This window comes from Hemicordylus capensis, chromosome 2, assembly GCF_027244095.1.
Source record: "Hemicordylus capensis ecotype Gifberg chromosome 2, rHemCap1.1.pri, whole genome shotgun sequence".
In the NCBI taxonomy this organism is placed as follows: Eukaryota; Metazoa; Chordata; class Lepidosauria; order Squamata; family Cordylidae; genus Hemicordylus; species Hemicordylus capensis.
Window position 1 is genome coordinate 422,872,675 of NC_069658.1, and position 22,603 is coordinate 422,895,277.

At 44.6% G+C, this 22,603-nt stretch overlaps 1 protein-coding gene across 5 annotated transcripts in view; it reads right to left on the bottom strand.

Moving 5' to 3' along the window:
* Positions 1-22,603, bottom strand: part of DIP2B (disco interacting protein 2 homolog B) — a 241,709-nt gene that overhangs the window by 32,837 nt on the left and 186,269 nt on the right. For all 5 annotated transcript variants that reach the window (XM_053301091.1, XM_053301088.1, XM_053301087.1 and 2 more), the window contains 8 exons: positions 21,062-21,185; positions 19,971-20,080; positions 18,250-18,352; positions 16,618-16,682; positions 8,758-8,851; positions 8,282-8,401; positions 4,345-4,459; positions 3,167-3,306 (listed from right to left, as the gene is read on the bottom strand). In XM_053301091.1, coding sequence (XP_053157066.1) covers positions 3,167-3,306; positions 4,345-4,459; positions 8,282-8,401; positions 8,758-8,851; positions 16,618-16,682; positions 18,250-18,352; positions 19,971-20,080; positions 21,062-21,185 — 871 coding nt within the window. The remainder of the gene's footprint in view (positions 1-3,166; positions 3,307-4,344; positions 4,460-8,281; positions 8,402-8,757; positions 8,852-16,617; positions 16,683-18,249; positions 18,353-19,970; positions 20,081-21,061; positions 21,186-22,603) is intronic.

Consider the following 22,603-nt stretch of genomic DNA (forward strand, 5'->3'; position numbering starts at 1 on the left):
GCACATGAAAATAGTCTCTGGAGTTCTGACCCTGTACAATGAGTACCTCTGTCTTATATGGATTCAGTCAGTTTATTCTCCCTCATCCAGCCCATTACTGTTTCCAGGCAGGCATTTAGGGAGGTTATGCCATCTCCTGATGACGACGACATGCAGAAGTAGATCTGGGTCAGCATCAGCATACTGATAACACCCCACACCAAATCCCCTGATGATCTCTCCCAGTATGTAGATGTTAAAGAGCACTGGAGACAGTATGGAGCACTGAGAGATGCCATACATAAGCTCAGATTTCGAAGAGCAGCAGTCTCCAATCGACACCATCTGGAATCTGTCTCAGAGGTAAGAGCTAAACCACTGTAAGACAGTGTCTCCCATCCCTAACTCAGATGTTCCAGAAGGATACTATGGTCAATAGTATCGAAAGCTGCCGAGAGATCCAAAAGGACCAACAGAGTCATACTTCCTCTGTCAATTTCCAATTGGAGACCATCCATCAGGCCGACCAAGGCAATCTCCACCACATGGCCTGCCCGAAAGCCAGTTTGAAATGGGTCAGTTTCCTCCAAGAACATCTGCAGCTGAGAGGTCACAACCCTCTCAATTACCTTGCCCAGCCATGGGAGGTTGGAGACAGGCCTATAGTGGCTCAACTCTGAGGGATCTAATGCAGGCTTTTTTAGAATAGGTCTAATAATTGCCTCCTTAAGACAAGGAGGCATCCTGCCTTCCCTCAGAGAAGCATTTATGATTTCTATCAGGCCTTCTACAACAGTCTCCCTGTTAGATAGAACAAGCCATGTTGGACAAGGGTCAAGAGAACAAGTGGTAGGCCTCGTTGCTCCAAGCAGCCTGCCCAGATCCTCAGGAGTCACAAACTGAAACCGATCCAGCCAAACCACATAAGAGGAGTTGCTGGACACCTCAAATTCAGACACCGCAGTAATTGTGGAGTCTCCATCTAAGTCAGCCCAAATACGAGAGATTTTGTCTGCAAAGAACTCATTAAAAACATCACAGCAGGTAACTGATGACTCAAAATTCTGATTCAAGGATGGGGGGACATGTACTAGCCCCCTCACAACCCTGAACAACTCTGCTGGGCGTGAGCTTGCAGATGCAATACAGGCAGAAAAGAACCACTTCTTTGCTGCACGTATTGCTTGAGCATAGATCTTTAAATGTGCTCTACAACATTATCTGTCGGATTCGAGTCGAGTCTTTCTCCACTTGCACTCCAGTTGCCTACCTTGCCACCTTCTTCCACAGCGTTGTGCACGGAACCACAGCGTTCCGGTTTGCAGCCAGGTGGTGGGGCTCCTTAAGAGCGGGGGAGGGTGCACTTACCCCTCCCGCTGCTTTCTTCCAGCCGGCTCTCCTTTTTTGAAAAGCATTTGAGGTGGCAGCATTCCTCCCTGTCGGCCCTTCCCCCGTTCCTCGGCAAAAGACTTCAGAATGTGCGATTGCGCGTGCGCACGGGTGCACATGCGTACATCATGCATGCCTGCACTTCTGATCCATGCACGCAACGCACACACGTGGTGCACACGCAATCGCACATTCTGAAGCCTTTTGCCAAGGAACGGGGGAAGGGGCGGCAGGGAGGGACACTGCCGCACCAAATGCTTTTCAAAAAAGGAGTGCCAGTGGGGGGAAAGTGGCGGGAGGAGTAAGTGCTCTCTTCCCCACCCTTAAAGAGCCACTCCCCTGGCATCGAACCACAAACCTTCGCCCCCACCTTCACCCAGCAAACCGGTTCACAGGCCTTTAGAATGGCCTGCGAACCAGTCCGTGCACATCACTATTCTGCCCCTGTAGATCTTCCATATACCAAGGGGCCAATTTCGAAGCAGGTTAGAGGGAACGCTTTGGAGCAATCATGTCTACTGCCCTGGTGAGCTTGTTTCAGTTCTCCACCAGGGCCTCAACAGGATCACCGGCAGAGCCAATATTAAATCCCACCAAAGTTTTTGGAATCCTACTGGATCCAATAATCTCTTCAGGTGGACCATTCTAATAGGCCCCTCACCCCTGTGGAGGTGGGAAGTGGTTGTAAGCCTAACCTTAACCAGTTGGTGGTCCATCCATGACAATGGGGAAATCACAGGAGTCCCCACCCACGGAATACCACCCTGAGCAGAGTAAAAGACCAAATCAAGCATGTGACCTGCAATGTTTGTCGGACCAGAGACCACTTGGGATAGGCCCAACGTTGTCATGGCTGCTATGAACTCCTGAGCTGTCCCAGAGAAGTTGGTCTCGAAGTCAACATTGAAGTCCGCCAGCACCAAAAGTCTGGGAGACTCCAACGCACATGCAGCAACCAAGTCCATGAGCTCAGTAAGGGATTCTGTTGGGCAGCAGGGCGATTGGTACACCAACAGAGACTTAAGTTTTGGGCAGTATAGAAATGTGTTAAATAAATAAATAAATAAATAAAATAAAATAAACAGAAGTTCCAATCTATCTCTGGTCCCCAAACTTAAGTACACAAATTCAATATGGTCAGATACCCAAACAGGGACCATATTGATAAGGGAGATGTTATCCTTATAGACCACAGCCACTCCACCTCCCCGCCCACGTCTCCTCACCTGTTCCTCTACAGAATACCCTGGAGAGAGAAGCTGTGACCAGTCTGGGCCACTAGCCTCCCCCAACCAAGTCTCCGTGATGCACACCAGGTCAGCCCCTTCATCCACAATCAAATCATGGATGAGTTTGGGTTTATTCAGGACCAACCTGCCATCACAAAGGAGCAAGGTGAGGCTATATGGGTTGTTGGCAGTGCTCCCCGAGGTCAAAGAGCTGGCAGAACAGCTGGAGGGGAAGATAGCTGACTTCCCTTCCCCTGGAACAGCCTGCTGACCTGCCAACGTTACTTCTTCTATTCCCCATCACCACCAGAATAGGTGCCCCAGAGTAAATGAAGGCGCCCTCTGTCTCCCCATCTCTAGACAAACCCAAACATATTGCAAACTAACGTCAACCAAGTATCAGTATCAGCTGGCAAACCAGCTTTGTTACTGTTGTTGTAGTAGCAGCAGCTGAGACTACCACAGCAGCCAAGCCTTATGGCAAACATTATGGGTAATTCACTCCCATTACTTTTAGGGGCAACTCAATCTCAAAGCATCCCTTTTTCTCCCACCACCAAGGCCCTCACCTCCTGGCATCACATGACCAACATCCTGTACAGTGAGGGCAGAGTTCTTATCTTCTGTGTTCACACGGATCACACCATAACTCAACCCATTCATCGATAATATGGCTCTTCCAGGCAAGGGTGCCCCAGGGACACCAGGCCTAGGAAGAAAAGCAAGATTCTTGTACTACAGCACAGTACAAAGGACACTGTCAGGTTATTATACATCATTCAGAGAGTACCTTCAGATACCCAGCCTGTTCCAGACACTGAATGATTCTAGAATTCAGCAAATCAAAACTAGAACTATGTTTTCTATTCCAAACGGACTCCATGTCTATAACATTTCAGATATTCCTGGACCACTTTAGCTTAAGTTATTAGAAAAAAATCCGTATTATTTGAAGTGATACAAAAGGTTTATTCAAAACTTGTCCATTAAGTCTATTGTTGGGACACATTCAGGAGAACCAGTTCTACTGGATTCTTATCTCCTGATGATCATCAATGCCATATTAAGAAAAAGCTCGCGGTATGAACCCACACAGTAATACATGCATGGATTTGTTAATTTCTCATTAACTGATGAAAAAATTTAAACTGCTTCTAAGATGTTATTATTATGCATATATTTCTACTTCACACACACACCCCTTAAGCCAAACAAGTAGAGATCCTGAGAGTATAAATCATTCCCCAGGAGCAAAACTGAAACTGACTAGTGTCTATTTTAAATCACAAACTAAAACACTATCAGATTACAGCAGAATAAAATGAAGGGGAACAAATAGTGCAGTTGCAACGTAGGAAGGGAGGAGGGCTCTAGGTATCCCCTGGGAGCCCTTTCAAGTACCCCTAGAGGTACGGGCCCTCTGTTGGGAACCCCTGGTGCAACACATCTACTACAAAAACCCAATACATTTTTCATTAATTTTTTTTGGTTCCCCATCAGAACCAGTACCTATATTTGTCCCTCCTTCTGCCTATTGATCCCTGCCAACTCTGCCTGCACTTCCTGAAGCAACAGAAGAAATAAATTACCCTGTGAAGCAGCTGTTTGAGTGGTGAGTACTTCAGAATGAGAAACCGCAGAAAAGAAGTGACTTTAAACATATTTGTAAATTTAGTGCATCTCTAACACACAAAGGAAGCTAGATGCAAAACTCTTCCCACTAAACACAAATAAAGTATCACTATACCTCCTAATTGCCACTGTCATTGCTTCAGGAGACGTAGCGCAGGGACATATTGCCTCTGGTTTAAGCCCCTGGCTCTGAAATAAACTCAGGAAAGCATCACAGGATGACACAGACCCTAGAAGGCAATTATTCTCATTTTAGATTTTGAATCAGGGGTTAACAGAACACACAAAGGCCTTCTTATAAAGCCATGTTATTTATAGTTCATAGAAACACTAAATGTAACAAGATTTCAAAAAAGATTTAGTGCATTGTAGACACATGTAAGTACTGAAATAGAGTGCCTCTTTCTAAAACCAGACAGCCTCATTTAATTATGATGCTGTAATGTAGTCCTGAAAGCTGGCATCTTACATCTTCATTCGCAGAAATTCTGTCTGAAATAAATACAACTTAATAAAAACTTAAGGCTCAAATTGCAATGCTAGATCATGTGATTTAGAGCAGAACAACCTCCCTATGACTTCAAAAACCATTGTGCTCAAGCATCCACCCCTGAAATAGGGATTGTAGAACATATTTTAATTCTAATTTGTACAATGTACTTGAGAACAATGCCCTGCAAATTTTAGGACCTTCTGCAGCCCCTGTATGCATCTGAAAGTGTTAGTGGAAGAAGCAGTGCAGTGTGTCAATGGTCTTGCCCACATCCTGAAGATTAACACATAACTGTTGATGCAGCTTTGCTTCCTCCATTTGATCCAGAAGCCCTAATTGCGTTGAAATCTTTATTCTTGCCAATACCATCTGGCTAGACAGTCAGCTAAGCTCCCTAAGCAGCAGCACCCCATGCAAATCTGCTGCTCATTTCTTTCAAAGACCCTTTGCCTCAGCCCCTGTGTGAGGAATGAAAACATGTTCATGCTCCTATTATCTTCTCCCTTTCTTTGTCAATGTGGGTGGTGGTTGGTTTTTTTTAATTCTCCTGGAGGCACAACTTGCTGTCCTCTTACTTTGAAGATACAGTTCTCACAGGACTTCTTCTGTGCAGCCCTTGGCCACTTCACTGAGGTCTGAATGGAAGCAGAACTCCAAGGACTAAGTCTGTAGTCCATGCCAGAGAAGCTCCAAGTGCTACCATTCCACCTCTCCCTCTCTCTCTCCCTCTCTCTCTCCAACTTTGCTAATACCATTCTGGTAATCTGAATAGGCAGGTAATACTTTTATCTACGACATTCCAGATTACTGTACCCAAGAGATTTATTATCAGATTACTTTAAATCTATTGGTGGTATTCAGTCTTTATTTTAGTGGTGCTGCTTGTGTTGAGCATTCAAGAACAAGCTCTGTAGAAATTCTACACAAAGCATGCTTCATTTTATAGTAGAGCTAAAGGCTCCCAGATTAGACTTGGAGCTTCACTGTTAGGAATGGTCTATGATGCTCATATGAAAAGTATGGCATACATGAGCCTTTGCTTTAAACTATAAAAAAAGGAAAGCAAGCAAGCAATCATTTCCTTCAAAATAAGTTGCAGTGACTGCAGATATTCCATATCTTAATCTTAAAACACACACATATTCCCACCTCCATTTTCACAGCTTGAAAAGACCAGGTAACAAAGAATGAAAACCAACTCCTAGTTGGAGCAATGTGAAACAAGGAATCCCTAATTTGTTCTTTGTCATGCAAAGCTCCAGGCCTGCACCTCTTACAACCTGCTGCAAACTTTGAAACATTAACTTGTTCTAGAGGGTCTGCATAACAAAGAATTAAATGTGAGAACTTAAACTGAAAAGGATTGGTTGGAGTAGGGTCATTTTTCAGTAATAAATGGGCTGCAATCCCCCTTTTATAACAAAACTGAAAGCTACGTTGTGAGGAAGTATTTTATTTTATCTATACATATAATTATCTAAGGCATACCCATGGCTAATCCCATGTGATTGGGTAGTGGAGATTCCATTTGCAGATAGGGAGGACGGGCCTGTGATGGTTAAGGTCAGTTGGAATGCAACTGTTATTGGTCAGAAGATGTTATTTATTGTAGAGGAGAGGAATTTATCTATCTATCAAAGGATAGAGGGCAGGGTTGGACAAGACCTGTTAACTCAGAAAGCAGGGAGGGGGGAGAGAAAGGAGAGGAAGAAAGACAGAGGGGAGGGGAGAGGGGAGGAGAGAGCAAGAGAGAAAAATAAGGGAGGAAAAGAGAGAAAGAAGGAAGGGCGAGGGACGGGCCCGAGCCTATCAGTGGCCTGAGAGGAACGAGCGGCCATGGCGGAGCCACCATTGGGCGAACAGGTTCAAAGAACCTGGGCCGTGCCCAATCAGAGGCCACGCCTCACAGCCCCGACACATCCCCTGCATCTGACGTCAGACATGGGGGTGCAAGTTTAGCTCCGGAGCAGGGGCCGCATGGCCCCTACGGGAGCTAAACTAAGGCTGGCGCTGCATTTGCATTTCCTGCTAGGGAAGAGCAGCTCCTGGCTATGCTGAGAACTCAGCGCCAGCCTAAGTAGCTCCTCAAGGGGCCGCGTGGCTCCTTCAGGAGTTAAAAGGCTGGCGCTGCATTTGCAGTGCAACCAGGAGTGACTATTCCTGCAGGGAAGAGCTGCTCCTGGCTGCGCTGCAAAAGCAGCACCAGCCTTAGCTTAGCTCCCGAAGGGGCCGCGTAGCCCCTTTGGTAGCTAAACTCCAACTAAACTCCCGTTCGGGAGCCAGACCATGCCCCCTACGGCTGACATCAGACGCGGGGGCATGGCTCGCCCCTGCGTCTGACGTCAGATGTGAGGGGCAGGGTCACCGGGGCCGCTGCCACAGCCACACACAGGCCGCCGGTGGTCAGGCTCCGCCACTGATGGCAGCGCTTATTGGCAGCAAGGAAGGGCCCAGTCAACCACTGCTGCTGTTTGGGGCTACTGAGGCCATTGATGGAGGGAGGCAGGCAAGGGACGGGCCCAAGCCTGTCAGCGGCCTGAAGGGAACGAGCAGCCATGGTGGTGGCGGCAGTGAGGAAGAACCCAATCAACTGCTGCTGCTGCTCCTGTGGGGAGGCGCAGGAGTGGGGCTCCAGCTTGGCCAATAGGCACCAGCAACACTGCAGCCGTGACCAAGAGGGGTGAGGAGGATGGAAGCAGCAGGATGGAGGAGTGGGGAGAGGAGCAGGAGTGCGGCTCATGTGAGGGTGGAGAGATCTCTGAGGTGAGGGGGGCTGTGGCAGGGAGTGAGGGGAGCAATAAAGTACTAATGTGCAGATGCTCTGCGCAGGTTAAGCAAGTTTATTATATTTGTACACCACCCCAAACTTATGTCTCTGGGTGGTTTACAGCAAAATAAAACAAATTAAAACTTTAAAACAATTTAAAACCACAAGTCTAGTTAAAAAACTTGGGTGAATAAATGTGTCTTTAAATACATTTTTAAAAGTTGTCAGAAATGGGAGGCTCTTCTTTCAGCAAGGAGCACATTTCACAGTCTTAGGGCGGGAACAGAGAAGGCCCACCCCTGTGTAGCCACCAGATGAGCTGGTGGCAATTTCAGATGAACCTCTCTGGATGATTTCAATGAGCAATGGGGCTCATAGTGAAAAAGACATCCTCTTCAATACCCTTATTACAAAACATTTTCCTTCATCTGCTGCCTTGCCCCTAATGGACCTCTCAGTTCTATTTGTATTGTGTATAGTTATGCCGTGTTATCAAACACAATACCTTGGATTATGTATCCAAACATGCACACACTGCCTCAGACACGTTTTATAGAACCTATGTTTTCTGCATTCCAACATTTCAAGGAGGATACATTCTAAACCCTTGGGAATATACTCTAAACTCTCTGACATATGCATATTTATATACATGCAAATAATCTTCAAAGCTTTACTCCCAGTTTGCAAATACAGCTAGGTTTATTGCGAACCGTTTCAAGAAATGTTGGGAGAAAACGGTTTCAGCAAGCAGACACTATGATAGAAAATAAGGTTCACATGAATACTCACAAGGATTAGCACCATCAGTTACAATCAGCATCCGCAGGGAACTTAAGCTGACATCTCTTTGGTCCCGGTGAGCCATCATGGCCCAGTGCAAATCTCGACACTTTACCAATGCTACCTTAGCTGTAAGCCAGAGGAGCAGATAAGTGAGAAGTCAGTGCAAGTTGGCTTGGGTTTTTTTTTCTGCTAAAGTGACATGGATGGAATAACTCAAAGTTCTAAAGGACAAGTGAAAGGGTTTGGTGCATGGTTCTGCATAAGGCTGTCAGATATAATCTTCCCAGAACAAAACAACAGGTTTCTAATCATTTATTCTGCACCTCTATACAACTCCATTTGACACTGGAGGAAAAAATGATGATCTTACAGACTCTTGGAAGATCTTGGATGTAACTTCGACCTCCTCCCCTACTTTAAAATGGGCCAGATAACACTACAGGGATGTGAACTGTGCAACGGCCATTTAGTGCCCACAGTACCTTTGTGAGTGTGAACCCTTTGTACCCAAGAAAGAGGACAGGTTTTCATCACAGAGTAGGGCACGCTGATTGTGTGCAGCTTGTTCATTACACTCTGAAAGGCAGAAAAGAGAGTCAAACTTACACACAAAACCCCCTCCACACACCTGTACACTTTGGTAGGAATGTGAGGCAAGCCAGCATGGCAACTTAAGTTTCAAAGCAACTAAAATTTCATGACAAAAACAGGTTGCTCACCAGTAACTATTGATCTGGAAGTGATCTGTTGCAGTCACAAGAGTGGGTACTGTGCCTGTGTGGGACCATTCGGGAAGAATTGACTAGCTCCTTGGGGCACTTAGCCCCACCCCCTGCGCATGGTGCACTTCGTTGGTTTGAGTGGACTAGCGTTTATCACCTCAGTTCCTGAGGGACCGACATTTGGATTCAATTATCGTACAGATCCAGTTCACAGTTTGACAAGTTAAGTAGCACTTTATACACTGTAAACATACATATTGTCACTTCGCATACTGCAGAGGGGCTGGTGGGTCTTATGACTGCAACAGATCACTTCCAGATCAATAGTTACAGGTGAGCAAACTGTTTATCTGGATCATGATCCATTGCACTCATAAGAGTGGGTGACTAACGAGCTGTCAGTCTGGAGGTGGGTGTAGTACGCTAAGGTAAAACCCTTTTCAGCACACCACTCCCAAAACTGGCCTTTGCTGCAGAGTGAAGGTCCAAGGCATAGTGCTTAACAAAAGTATGGTCAGAGGACCAAGTTGCTGCTGTGCAGACGTCTCTGAGCTTAATGCCAGTAGGGATGTGCAAAAATGGATTTTTTAAATTCGATTTGTACCCGAATTGAATCACCCCCAATTTGTTTTGAGTCCGAATCTGCCCTCCCATCACCCCAGATTTGATTTGAATCCAAATCAATCCTAATCTATTTGGGGCAAAAAATGGGATTCCAGGGGCAAAAGTGTGGAGTGGGTGGTGCCCAATGGGTGGAAGCTACCACCCAAATTTCAAAGAAATTGACCAAAGGGGTGATCTTAAACAAATTTTTGAAGTTGGTGCATCTTTAAGCTTCTCTCCAAAGGGAATAATGGGGATTTCAGAGGCCACATAACTCCACATGAGGGGCACCAGGGTGGCCCAGAACAGGTTGTGGTCTAGTGCACATGTGGTGCCAACCACCCCGCAAACACAAGCCCATGGGATACTGGGTTTTGTTGCTATTTTCAATCTTTGAGGTGTTCCAAGAGTGGATTCTTTGGTGCAAAATGATAGTGGATTCTTTGGTCATTCATCATTTTGCACCAAAGATGAGGAATGAACAAAGATGTTCATTCATCATTTTGCACCAAAGAAACATCAGCTAGATGCGGGTACAAATCATTTTGTACCTGAATTGATTCGCACATCCCTAAATGCCAGCCATATGGGCAGCAGAAGTAGCATAAGCCCTGGTAGAGTGAGCCTGTATGGACTTCGGGGGCTCCACTTTTTGGTGCTTGTATGCCAGGAAAATCAAGTCCACAGTCCAGTGGGAAAGTCTTTGTCTTTAAATGTCTCAACCTTTTACTTTGCCCTTGTAACCCACAAAGAGGCATTTCATCTTTCTATACGGCTTAGTCAGTTGCAGATAGAACAGGAGTGCACGTCGGACATCCAGGGAGTGCAACAACCGCTCCAGAGCCATTGTGGGATTCTGGAAGAAGGTAGGCAATACAATATCAGTGTTGATGTGAAAGTCTGTTACAACTTTAGGCCTAAATTCTGGGTCCAGGTGAAACACCACTCTGTCTTAATGGAACTTTGTATAGGGGACATCAATGCGCAGGGCATAAAGTTCACTCACTCTCTGAGCTGACATAATGGTACTAAGTCTTGGATGAGGTGATTTGATGGACTGACCTTGAGATCAAAGATGTTGCTTGCCCGACTTGATAGCTTTCGGGCACAAGCCTTGTGATTTTCTGGCTTTTTGGTTAAAAGGCTTCCCATTGGAGTGTTGGTATGGCTTACAGAAGTCTTTCTTGTCAGACTGTTGGTAAGGAGTATTGCCTCCTATTGTATGAGAGATATTTAGAAGAGTAAGACTGAGAAAGCACCGTCAATGTTTTTGCCGTTAATTTGGATTTTTTGATGGATTCTATGGTAGAGTCTGTGGTTTAACCGAAGAAGACCTTCCCACCGAATGGTAAGTTTTCCACTCTGTCTTTTGTGTCTTGCTGAAGGGCAATGGGCCGCAGCCATGCATTGCTCCTCAGGGAGATTGCTGTTGCTAGAGAGCATGACTCGGTCTCTGCTAAATGTTCGGCATTGCTCAGCTGTTGTCTGGTGAGAAGGGTGACCTTGGCATGGATGTTGTTGAATCTGGCCAGAAACTACTTCGGCGATAAGTCAGCTTGTTGCATCAAGAGTGTATCCCACAGAGAGTGGGTATATTTAGCAAAACAGGCCGTATAATTCGCAATTTTCAATGCCAGACAGGAGGTAGAATATATCCTCCACCACAGTACATCCAGCTTACGACCTTCCTTGTCTCCAAGGGAGAGAAGTGCAATCTACCACAGTGGAGTTAGGAAAGGGGTGTTTTAATATTGCTTGCTTGCTTGATTTGATTTGATTTCTATACTGCCCTTCCAAAATTGGCTCAGGGCGGTTTACATTAAAACAACACTAAAATCAATTAACTGTTAAAATCAAAAACTGTAACAACATTAAACTATTATTAAAACAATTAAAACAGTTTTTAAAACCCTGGAAAACCAGGCCAAACAGATAGGTATTAAGGGCTCTCCTGAAGGCCAATAATGAACTCAGATAATGGATTGCTGCAGGGAGTGATTTCCACAGCCCAGGAGCAGCCACAGAGAGGGCCCACCTCTGAGTCGCCACCAGACGTGTCGGTGGCAACTGAAGATGGACCTCCTCAAATGACCTTAATGTGCAGTGGAGATTGTACCAAAGAAGGCACTCTCTAAGATAACTCAGACCTAAGCAGTTCAGGGCTTTAAAAAGTAATAACCAATACTTTGTATTTTGCCCGGAAACATATCGGCAGTCAGTGCAGCTGTTTCACAACAGGCATAATACTGCCTCTCTGGGTTGCCCCAGAGACCAATCTGGATGCTGCATTTTGAACTAACTGAAGTTTTTTTGAACTAATTGAAGTACAAAGGCAGCTTCAAGTAGAGCGCATTGCAGTAGTCAAGCCTGGAGGTTACCAGCTGATGCACCACTGTATTGAGGCCGTCCTCTTCAAGGAATGGACACAGCTGTCGAATCAGCCGAAGCTGATAGAAAGCACTCCTGGCCATAGCCTCCACCTGAGACACCAGGGTGAGGCCTGGCTCAAGGAGTACTCCCAAGCTGCGTACTTGCTCCTTCCAGGGGAGTGCAACCTCATCCAGCACAGGAAGATCTAACTCATACCTCAGATTCTGAACCCCTGCAATAAGCACCTACATCTTGCTTGGATTCAGTTTCAATTTCTTATCCCTCATCCAGCCCATTACTGCCTGTAGGCAGGCATTTAGGGAATGAATGCCATTTCCTGATGATGAAGAGGGCAAAGAGAAGTAGATTTGGGTGTAATCAGCATACTGGTAACATCCAGCACCAAATCTCCTGATGACTTCACCCAGCGGTTCATGTAGATATTAAAAAGCATTGGTGACAGAATGGAGCCCTGAGAGACTCCATATAACAGCAACTGTTACCAAGATCCACCATCTGGAATCTACCCAAGAGGTAGGAGCAGAACCACTGCAAATCAATGACTCCTATCCCCAACTCCCCCAGGCTATTTAGGAGGATACCATGGTTGATGGTATTGAACACTGCCGAGAGATCCAGAAGAACCAGCAGAGTCACACTCCCTCTGTCAATTCCCCGGAAAAAGTCATCCACCAGTTTGAAATGGGTCTAGAGATAATCAGTTTCCCCCAAAACTGCCTGGAGCTGCTCCGCCACCACCCTTTCAATCACTTTGCCCAACCAAGGGAGATTGGAGACTAGCCTATAACTATCCATCACTAAGGGGTCCAGGGAAGACTTCTTAAGAAGCGGTCTAACCATCACCTCCTTCAGACAAGGAGGCATCCTTCCCTCCCTCAGAGATGCATTTATGATATTAACCAGGCCACCTCCAACAATCTCCCTGCTAGATAGAAGCAGCCAAGTCAGGCAAGGATCCAGAGAACAAGTGATAGGTTGCACCGCCCCAAGCAGCTTGTCTACATTCTCAGGAGTCAGAGTCTGAATCTGATCCAACCTAATATTGCAAGAGGGATTGCTGGACACCTCCTTCATAGACCCTGCAGAAGTAGTGGAGTCCAAGTCGGCCCACATACAGGAGATTTTGTCCGCAAAGAACCCATTAAAAGCGTCACTGTAGAATGTTTCCAGGAACTGACTTAAGGCATAAAGAGCAGAAATTAAACTCCTCACAACCCGGGATAGCTGGGTTTAATATAAAGTCATTGTCCTCTTCTTGGATCCTATATAGTGTTCTCCAAACGCTTGGATGTAGGGGCAGAAGTCTGTAGGAGCTACCATGCTGATTTGGCAGCCTTGGAGATCACTGGGAGCATTGGTAGATGCACGGGTTGAGTGGTAGCCATCAAGTTACATAAGTTATAGACAGGATCATCCACATCCTGTGTTTGCTTCTTCAGCTCCAGGCCCAGGGCAGCCACCATCTCACTGATTTGACAATGATATGAGTGCATCTCTTTGTTTCGACACACATTCTCACCTGGTACCACTTTGAGTGGTGGTTCATCCGGGTGTTTAGAGGAGTCTGTGCTGGAGTCATAATCGTCCATCATTATGACAGTCCTTGGCCCTGAGGGAGCTGGCCCTCTTTTTTGGGCACTGTTTGTGTAGTATAAGTGGTAGTATCCAAAACCACCATCTGTGTAGGCTGACTTTTCAATGGACAGTTTGTGGGAACCACCATGGTTTGTGTATACATACAGAAAAGTTTGACCTTGTGTTGAGGCACTGCAGTGGTGTCCACTCTAGGTAGCATAACTTGGGTTGCCACTGAAACCAAAATAGCACTTGGTGGGGGATCTTCATGGGGAGACATAACCTGGGCCGCTATGGGAATCATAGTCGTAGAGGGTTGATGATGGGGTCCGCAGACCATGCAGACCTGGGGTCCGCAGTTGTGCCTGTGAAGCATCACCCCAGCCTCTGGCGCGCCAAGCCATGGGTGGCAACAGAGTCTCTTGGTGCCCTCCTGGTATGTGGACTGGAGGTTTGCATGGTCAAAGCATGGCTTGGCATAGAGTGGATAGACTAGAAGGCCGAAGGAGTCGAGTGTGTAGACAGACAAGCCCTCGTAAGCAAAGTTCCAGGCATCTTCGGAACAGTTAATGCTGCACTGTCCTCCTCGACATCGAGTACCTGGCTCAGGAAACCACAGAAAGTCAACGCCAACGGAGTGCTCTCATTAGAGCTGAGCATATTTTTTAAAAGCTGAACATTGTCAGGCCCCAGACCAGCCTCTAGATCCTAGTCATCAGCATAGATGTCCAAGGCAATCAGGGCATTCGAAGAGTGCAGCTCTTGCTGTGCCTGCAGGGTTGATGGAGATGGAGACTGCAAAGTCGTCTTAGTCAGAGACGATGAGTGGTCACATTGCAAGGTCAACACTGAAGTGGACATTGGAGCTGGGCATTGATGAGCGGGCATTGAGGAACCAAGCTCCACAACTTCTGGAGTGTCTGGGCAAGCAACAGAATGCTCCGGCACTGATTGGAGACCTGAAGGAGAAGGTGTAGCTTTGGATGCAGTCACTGCCTCCTCATGCCTTGGGTGTTGCGCTCTTCTCCCCATGTTTTTTGGGAGGGCACACCCCTTTGACAAAGGATTCTCGGTGTCAGGACTAGTGTTGCGTTCAGTGCATCAAACTGGAAGCAGGCTTGGGCGCCTTGAATGGCGTGCCAGAGCTCGACACCATGGCCCTTTGAGTCAAGGATTTGGACTGCCCCTCTGCAGTTCTTGACATCAAGGTCAACGCCATGCTCGATGTCAAAAGCACGGGTGCATTGGCGTACTGGGATGCAGCACATCGTCATAGAGTGCTGCTTGTAGGCATAGGGCTCTATTTTATCCCATCTGGTGGGAAAAGGTCAAGCATATCTTACATGTAGAAGTGCTATGCTCTTTGCCAAGACAAAGGAGACAGAACTCGTGGTTGTCCTCTGAGGGAAGTTTGGCATTACAGCAGAGACAATGCTTAAATGTTTTCTTTTTATCCATAATGATAGGAAAGAAAGAATAAACTTAGGGATACTCAAGTGCTGTCAACAGGAGTTTGGTCAGAGCCGTCTTAATCTGTCCTACTGTCCAAAATTGTCATCAAAATATCCATTGGTTTTGGGGTATTTTTTTTAGCATTTAGATAAAGAATGGTGAAGTCTGGTCTAAGTCAGAGGATTAATTCAAAGTATTTGTTCTTTTTCTCCACAGAAAATGATCCAAACTGAGGAGCTAACTGTCCCGAGGTGCTGACACAATGGCGGTCATAAAGGAACTAAGGTGATAAACACTAGCCTGCCCAAAGCAACGAAGTGCACAACATGCAGGGGTGGGGCTAAGCACCTCGAGGAGCTAGTCAATTCTGCCCGAATGGTCCCCAACAGGCGCAGTACCCACTCTTATGAGTACAACAGACCACAACCCAGATCTTAAATTTTCAAAGCAATCTACACCAAATGTCCTCCATTCTCCACAACAAACTTGAGCATGTAAACCCACTCCAAGGCAAATTAGTGTACTGTGATTTTGAACACACCTTGTTCTTTAAGCTCAGGGCAGATTAAAAAAAATGTGAGAAATATATAAAGTACACACTCCTAACTTATATTTTAAAACCACCAGTAAATGTTATCACTAAATATCAAATGCCAGAATAAAACCTTACAGTTACACAGAACAAGTAGCAGGTCACATTAAAAAAATCAGGACATGATAAAAGTTCCCCTTGAATCAATGCAAGTAATACATCTAAGGGGTGGGAGAGGGTTTAGCCTAGAAAAGCTCATGACACAGTATGTTCATTAGTGTTTAAAGTAACGCAGGACCATCATTTTAATTAAAGTATAGAAATTCTGTACTAGAATAAATTAGTCAAGTTTGCATACTTTGAGCTAATACGTTCCCCAAATGTATTTATTTTAAATTTATACCCTGCTCTTCCTCTGAGGAGACTAGGAGCAATGTACATCGTTTATGTTTATCCTCTCAACAAGCCTGTGAAGTAGGTTAGGCTGAGAGATAAGTGATGGGCCCAGGCTAGACCCATCTAGCAAGTTTCATGGCTGAACGGGGATTTGAATTCAGGTTTCCCCAGTCCTAGTCCAACATTCTAACCACTACATCACACTGGCTCTAGGGAATGCTGGATTTGAGATGGAGAAAGGTTTGGAACTCATAGAGAAGGGCAAGTGGAGAGGGGTAATTAATCTGTAAGGCCATGGAGAGTGAGACATGGATAGAGGTCAAGAAATGGGCTGATAGTTTACAGCCATCTTATTTTCTGATCACTGGAACTCTGCATTCCAACTTTTGTGTTTTGGCATGAACTGTCAGCACATATTAGTCTTTCTTCTATAACCACAAGGAATAAAAACCTACTGTTTTAACAGAAAAGGGAATGATTCTTACAATTTATGCATGCTGACAGATTCCATATGATAAATTTCATATTTAACATTGCACAGTGTTAATAGGCAATTGCTGTCATGCAGTTTTACTAACCTCTTGCCTTTAACACTAAGCCTAGATTTAGGGAAACCTAAGAAAACAAGGCACAATGTTTTTCACAGATCACCCCTCAAAATGCTGACTTACAGTTAGCATGCTGTGCCACAAGCCTGCATCCTTCTTGAAATCTAGGACATTCACAATGGTTTCACCTAGAACAGACATATTAAAGGCAACTGAGAGGTCTGAAATAACCAACTCCACTTCCAGAACTGCAACTTATCATTCTGTTAAAATACACAGTAGACTGATTCAGTGTCACACAGAACCTCGGTTAAAGCCAGGCTCCATGAGACATCTCTGAGCCTTGGAAGCATGCACTCCCCTCCCACCGCAAAATCAAGCGATTTCTGCTTTCTGCTTCCACTCTAGGTTAAAGTAAACTGAGATCACCATGATGCTGGAACCTACCAATCTCAGTTTATTCTAGCCTGCCTACTTCGAGGTAAGTCAGCTAGAATAACCCATGATTGATGGGTTTGGAATTCACAAGCAATTCTGGTTTACTTTAACCTAGAATGGAAGTGAATGCTCACACAGGGATGGGCAGCAGAGCACGTGTTTCTGAGGCTCAGAGACATCATCTGGAGCCTGGCTTTAACCAAGATTCCATATGATATCTGACTCAGTCCAGTCTAAAGTTGCTCCAGAAGTGAAGGTGGCCAGATATTCATCTTATACTGTTTACTCCCCTTAAGTCCTGAAAAAACAAAATTTCCCCATGCACACATATGCAATATGCTTCTTAATGAGAAAGCAAATCTCTTTCATTGACAATGCCTAGCATCTATTGTATAGGTTATGTACCAGCAAAACTGTCTTATACATATTGTACACACCTTAGCAGACTCCAAAATCCAGCATTATTATCGCTTTATTCTATTTTTATTGCAGGGATGATTAACTGTGACAAACTGCTTAGAGAGTTCAACAGATCTGGTTTATTAGGTTATGAATCTTAAAATAAATTTTACTTAAAATAAATAAAAAGCATTAGCAGCTGTGATTCACCAGCAGAATGCATGGTTTCAATATAAGCAGCTCCAATTTAAATGTCTAGTAATTTCAATTTCATTATTGCAAACATATATATCCTGTCTTCCTCTAAAAAGATTTAGGATGACTAAGAATAAAAATTAAAAAGGAATATAATAATACTATTTTAAAAGAGCATTTTTGCTTTTCTGGGAATGTATATGATACCCAGAGTAGTGGTTCACCAGACTGAAAACAAGAAGGATCACGTTCCAAGTGTACCGACCATTTATAGAAGCTAAGAAAACACCTGGTGAAAAGAACACATCTGTATATATTTTAAAACTCACTATATGCTGCTCCTTTGCATATAAGAGGTTCTAGGGGCCAGTTCACATTGCCAAATTGCCCCATGGAAATATCTGTCTGTGTATGATTGCCTAGAGGCTTTCTAGTATGAATCAGCAACCATCTCAATATGCAAGGATGCAGTTACTGGCTACCTGGCCATCTATGTGATTATGGACCCAAACACATGATCATGAAGAATGCGACAGCATAAACTGGTCCAGAATTCTCATTCCCATTACCTGGTCCAGACAGGATTGATTTAGCAGGTGAAGCACTCAATTCCTATGGCCTAGTCCTTTGAATCAGAGCAGGGATTACAGTTCTCTGGAAAAAGCTGAATGCTAGGCTATGACTTCCTTTGTAAGCAACATATCCCAGCAGCTCTGCACTCACCTTCAGAATAGTTGCAGGCCTGGGACAAAGCCTGGCAATGAGAAAGCATGGAAATTCGGGAAACAGTAACACCCATCACACTCCCCTCCTTGCTGGTCTTGTACTGGGGGGAAAACAAAAACAAAACAAAACAGAACAACAAAATCAGTGATTCCGCATCTTGTCTGCACATTAGGCATGGATTCAGATACACTTACATTAACTATGTATAAGGAGGAAGGCAGTGGGCCTTTCCTTTTTGTACAGGTGAAACTCGGAAAATTAGAATATCGTGCAAAAGTCCATTAATTTCAGTAATGCAAATTAAAAGGTGAAACTGATATATGAGAGACAGACGCATTACATGCAAAGCGAGATAAGTCAAGCCTTAATTTGTTATAATTGTGATGATCATGGCGTACAGCTCATGAAAACCCCAAATCCACAATCTCAGAAAATTAGAATATTACATGGAACCAAGAAGACAAGGATTGAAGAATAGAACAATATCGGACCTCTGAAAAGTATACAGTGTACTGTGCTTGACTGGCCAGCAAACTCGCCTAACCTGACCCCACAGAGAATCTATGGGGCATTGCCAAGAGAAGGATGAGAGACATGAGACCAAACAATGCAGAATTGCTGAAGGCCGCTAATGAAGCATCCTGGTCTTCCATAACACCTCATCAGTGCCACAGGCTGATAGCATCCATGCCACGCCGCATTGAGGCAGTAATTGCTGCAAAAGGGGCCCAAACCAAGTACTGAATACATATGCATGCTTATACTTTTCAGAGGTCCGATATTGTTCTATTCTTCAAACCTTGTCTTCTTGGTTCCATGTAATATTCTAATTTTCTGAGATTGTGGATTTGGGGTTTTCATGAGCTGTACGCCATGATCATCACAATTATAACAAATTAAGGCTTGACTTATCTCGCTTTGCATGTAATGCGTCTGTCTCATATATCAGTTTCACCTTTTACTTTGCATTACTGAAATTAATGGACTTTTGCACGATACTCTAATTTTCCGAGTTTCACCTGTATGTGCAAGGGCACTGGTGTCCCACACCATCCCTGGTCTTTCAAAAGAGGGTGGGGAATTGATGTGAGAGTAGTGCCCAGAAAAAGAGAAACATTGGAAATGAGATCTAGAACTTCTAACATGTTCTCAAAACTACAGGTGCAAAGGTCTGCTGTTCTTAATGTAAAGTTACTGGAATTTGGGGAAAGATAGATCTTCAGACCTTGATGGGAGTATTCCATGACCTTGATGGGAAGTCTCCCAGTTAAAGCTACTCTAAATTATTAATCCAGACTGAAAATAAAAGTCCATCTTACCAGAATGATTGTGGCACAATACTGAGGGTTACCAAAACTGCCCAACAGGTGTGAAGCTAGTGTGCTAGAATATCGCACACTATTATTGATTTTAAGTCTCATAACTTAAACGTGCTGCATGGAATTATCAGCAGAGTTGCCAGATAATTTTGGCTGAATGTTCCAGAGAAACTGTATCTTCAATTTTATATTGTGTCATTGTGCAGACTCACTCCCAGCTTAATGAGGCATGATCTGGGATTTTGAGCGATATTTAAAATGTGTGGTTGTAAGCATACTTTAAAAGAGAAAACACACATTATGAGGCTCTGAGGCTACTGCAGCAAGGAACCCAGATGCCTGGAACAGTCTAAAGACAACTGCAATTCAGTGGTATGTAAACTTTGATTCCCTACATACCTCAATGTAAGCTGGCTCAGTCCCTGCGTTTGAAATGTTGGGCTGCCAGTCCTTTGGAGACTTGGAGAGGTACTTGGAGTCTGTTACAACCCACTTCAGCCTAGGCCAACCTAGAACCAAAAAGGAAACTCTAAATCTATGGAATTTGCAATTCTCTATAGAGATGCATCCACACTTGAGATCATACAACCTGATTCCGCAAGATAAGCCTACCTGCATACCTTATATGCCCAACACACTTCTTTAAAAGTACCAGGCTCCTGATTCCCATGAAATATCCCCACCCCATCCTACCCCATTCTGGAAACTCTGGTTCCACTAGAAGCAAGGTGGAGAGGTGTGTGGATGAGCAATTGGTGCCAGGAGGGAATATGATCTCTGTTTGATTGAAACAGCTATGTCATGTAAATCCTGAACAAGTGCAAAAGTTACCTGTATTCAGTGCACCACCTGAATTCTGTGCATTCTTAAGCAAGTCAGAGTTCCTGATACAGCAAAACAGTCTTTAAAATTAAATACTACCCTGGGAAACCCTGAGGGAAAGCACATCCCGGAATACAATATAGGTCATGTCCCAAAATCAGTTATGTAGATTTGGCACACCAGAGCCCTTTCATTCAGTCCCTTGAACAGCAACTACCACACTCTCTCCAGATCTGATACCTGGAACCTTCTCCTTTGTTCCCTTCATCTTTCTAAGCTTTTTTTGCCTTTGGAACCAAACAAAAGGCAACATCCTCTAAAAATCTCGGAAACTGGAGGGCCTCTTTAAATCATGTAAATAACAGCTAGAGGATCATACATAAAAACAAGCAACTTTATTTTGATAGGTTACCTTACCTTGGTGCAGCTATGGACAATAATTCAGTCTGCTACAAAACAGGAATGCAGTACTCAGCTAATAGTTTTGCTCACATTTATCCCTTATTCTTGCCTCTCACTTTCCTCCACCACCTTTATTGTTGTCCCCATTTCGGAAATGTAGATGTTAAGCTCCTTAGAGTAGAGACCTGTTTGTCTGGGTTTTTTAATTTATGTTAATTCTGTACAATACCATGTACAGTGATAGCACCCTATAAAAAACAACTAACCTTTGAACTGCACAATTTCTCCATTCTGTGTTTTGGGAAGGCCCTTCAGGCAAACCTCAGTAGTGAGAGCCAAAGCAATGCCACAGCTGCCCAGTAGAAACCCTATCTGCTGGCCACCAGCATCCTGCAGGAAAGAAAGAAATCACTGTAATCTATAGATAGGGGTAAGCCATGCCAGTGTTACCCTTACCAAACTCCTAGGCATTGGTAATGCTTTGGTAACTGTATGGTAACATTATGGACAACAACGAGGGAAATGCAGACACTCAGACTCATCCAATGGTTTGAAACTCAAATGACAACCATCACAGAGGGATGCAGGATGATGCAGAAATTTCACACAATGGAAAAGCATAGAGGAGAAGAAATGTGGTGGAGAGAGTGGCGATCGAGAGTGGCAATCATCTAAAAAGGGGAAGGGGCAGCAGGAGACAAAGGAGGATGTAGAAGGCACTATCTTCTAAGTAAGGACCTTTCACCTGTATTGAAATATCAATAGATGAAGTTACTAAAATACGGGGCACCGCATTTTAGTGAAACCAGGCTATAGCCGGAGTTGTACTTCAAGAGCTCAGAGCTAAAAAGAAAGAAAAGAAATCTGCTCCAAGGAAGGTTGAATTCCACAACCTGTATACATTGTGCTAGCAAAGCATTATTTAATGATTTATTCTGTATCATTTAGTTTGCTTTGCCAGGTGCAGCACTCTGCCTGCTCAGCTCCGCAACCCTCTTCCTGGCTTTTGCATTTAGCCAAGCATTGCCCACACAATCGCAAGCCTGACTTGGCAGCCATATGGGTTTGAAATCTTTCTCTTAGAATAGAAAGAAAGGATTCCCAGGATGTAACCGATTTTGTATTTATGCAGAATCACAGGATGCTGGTTAAGGTCTGATGCATTTCAGTGATCCCTTACCTAGCCTTTGCCTAGGTGGGAGAACTGGTCTTAATGGTCTCCTTTGCTAAGCAGGCTTTGTCCTGGTTTGCATTTGAATGGGAGACTACATGCTTGAGCACTGTGAAATATTCCCCTTAGGGGATGGGGCCGCTCTAGGAAGAGCAGCTGGAAGCTTGCATGCAGAAGGTTCCAAGTTCCCTCCCTGGCATCTCCAAAATAGGGCTGGGAGAGACCTTGGAGGAGCTGCTGCCAGTCTGTGTAAACAATACTGAGCTAGACAGACCAATGGTCTGACTCAGTATAAGGCAGCTTCCTATGTTCCTATGCCTCAGTCATCCCTATTTATCAAACAAGTTCATGCTATCTGTACACTGCTTGTATTCAGAACTGTCAAATGTGCTAATAATAAACCACATACCACTGATGAGCCTAGCTGGAAATGTAAGCTGCTTTTTTCCTCAAGCACAGAAAAGCAATATTAGGTTTAGCAGCTTCACCAGGCGAGACACACCAGACAGGGATTTCCATAGGCCTGCTTCAAATACGAAACCATCAAAGGCCAGCCTCTGGGATGGGAGCCACACAATGCACAGGCAGCAGGAGTTTGTGGCACATCCAGACAGGAGGGCCTCCAGGACTGGCTATG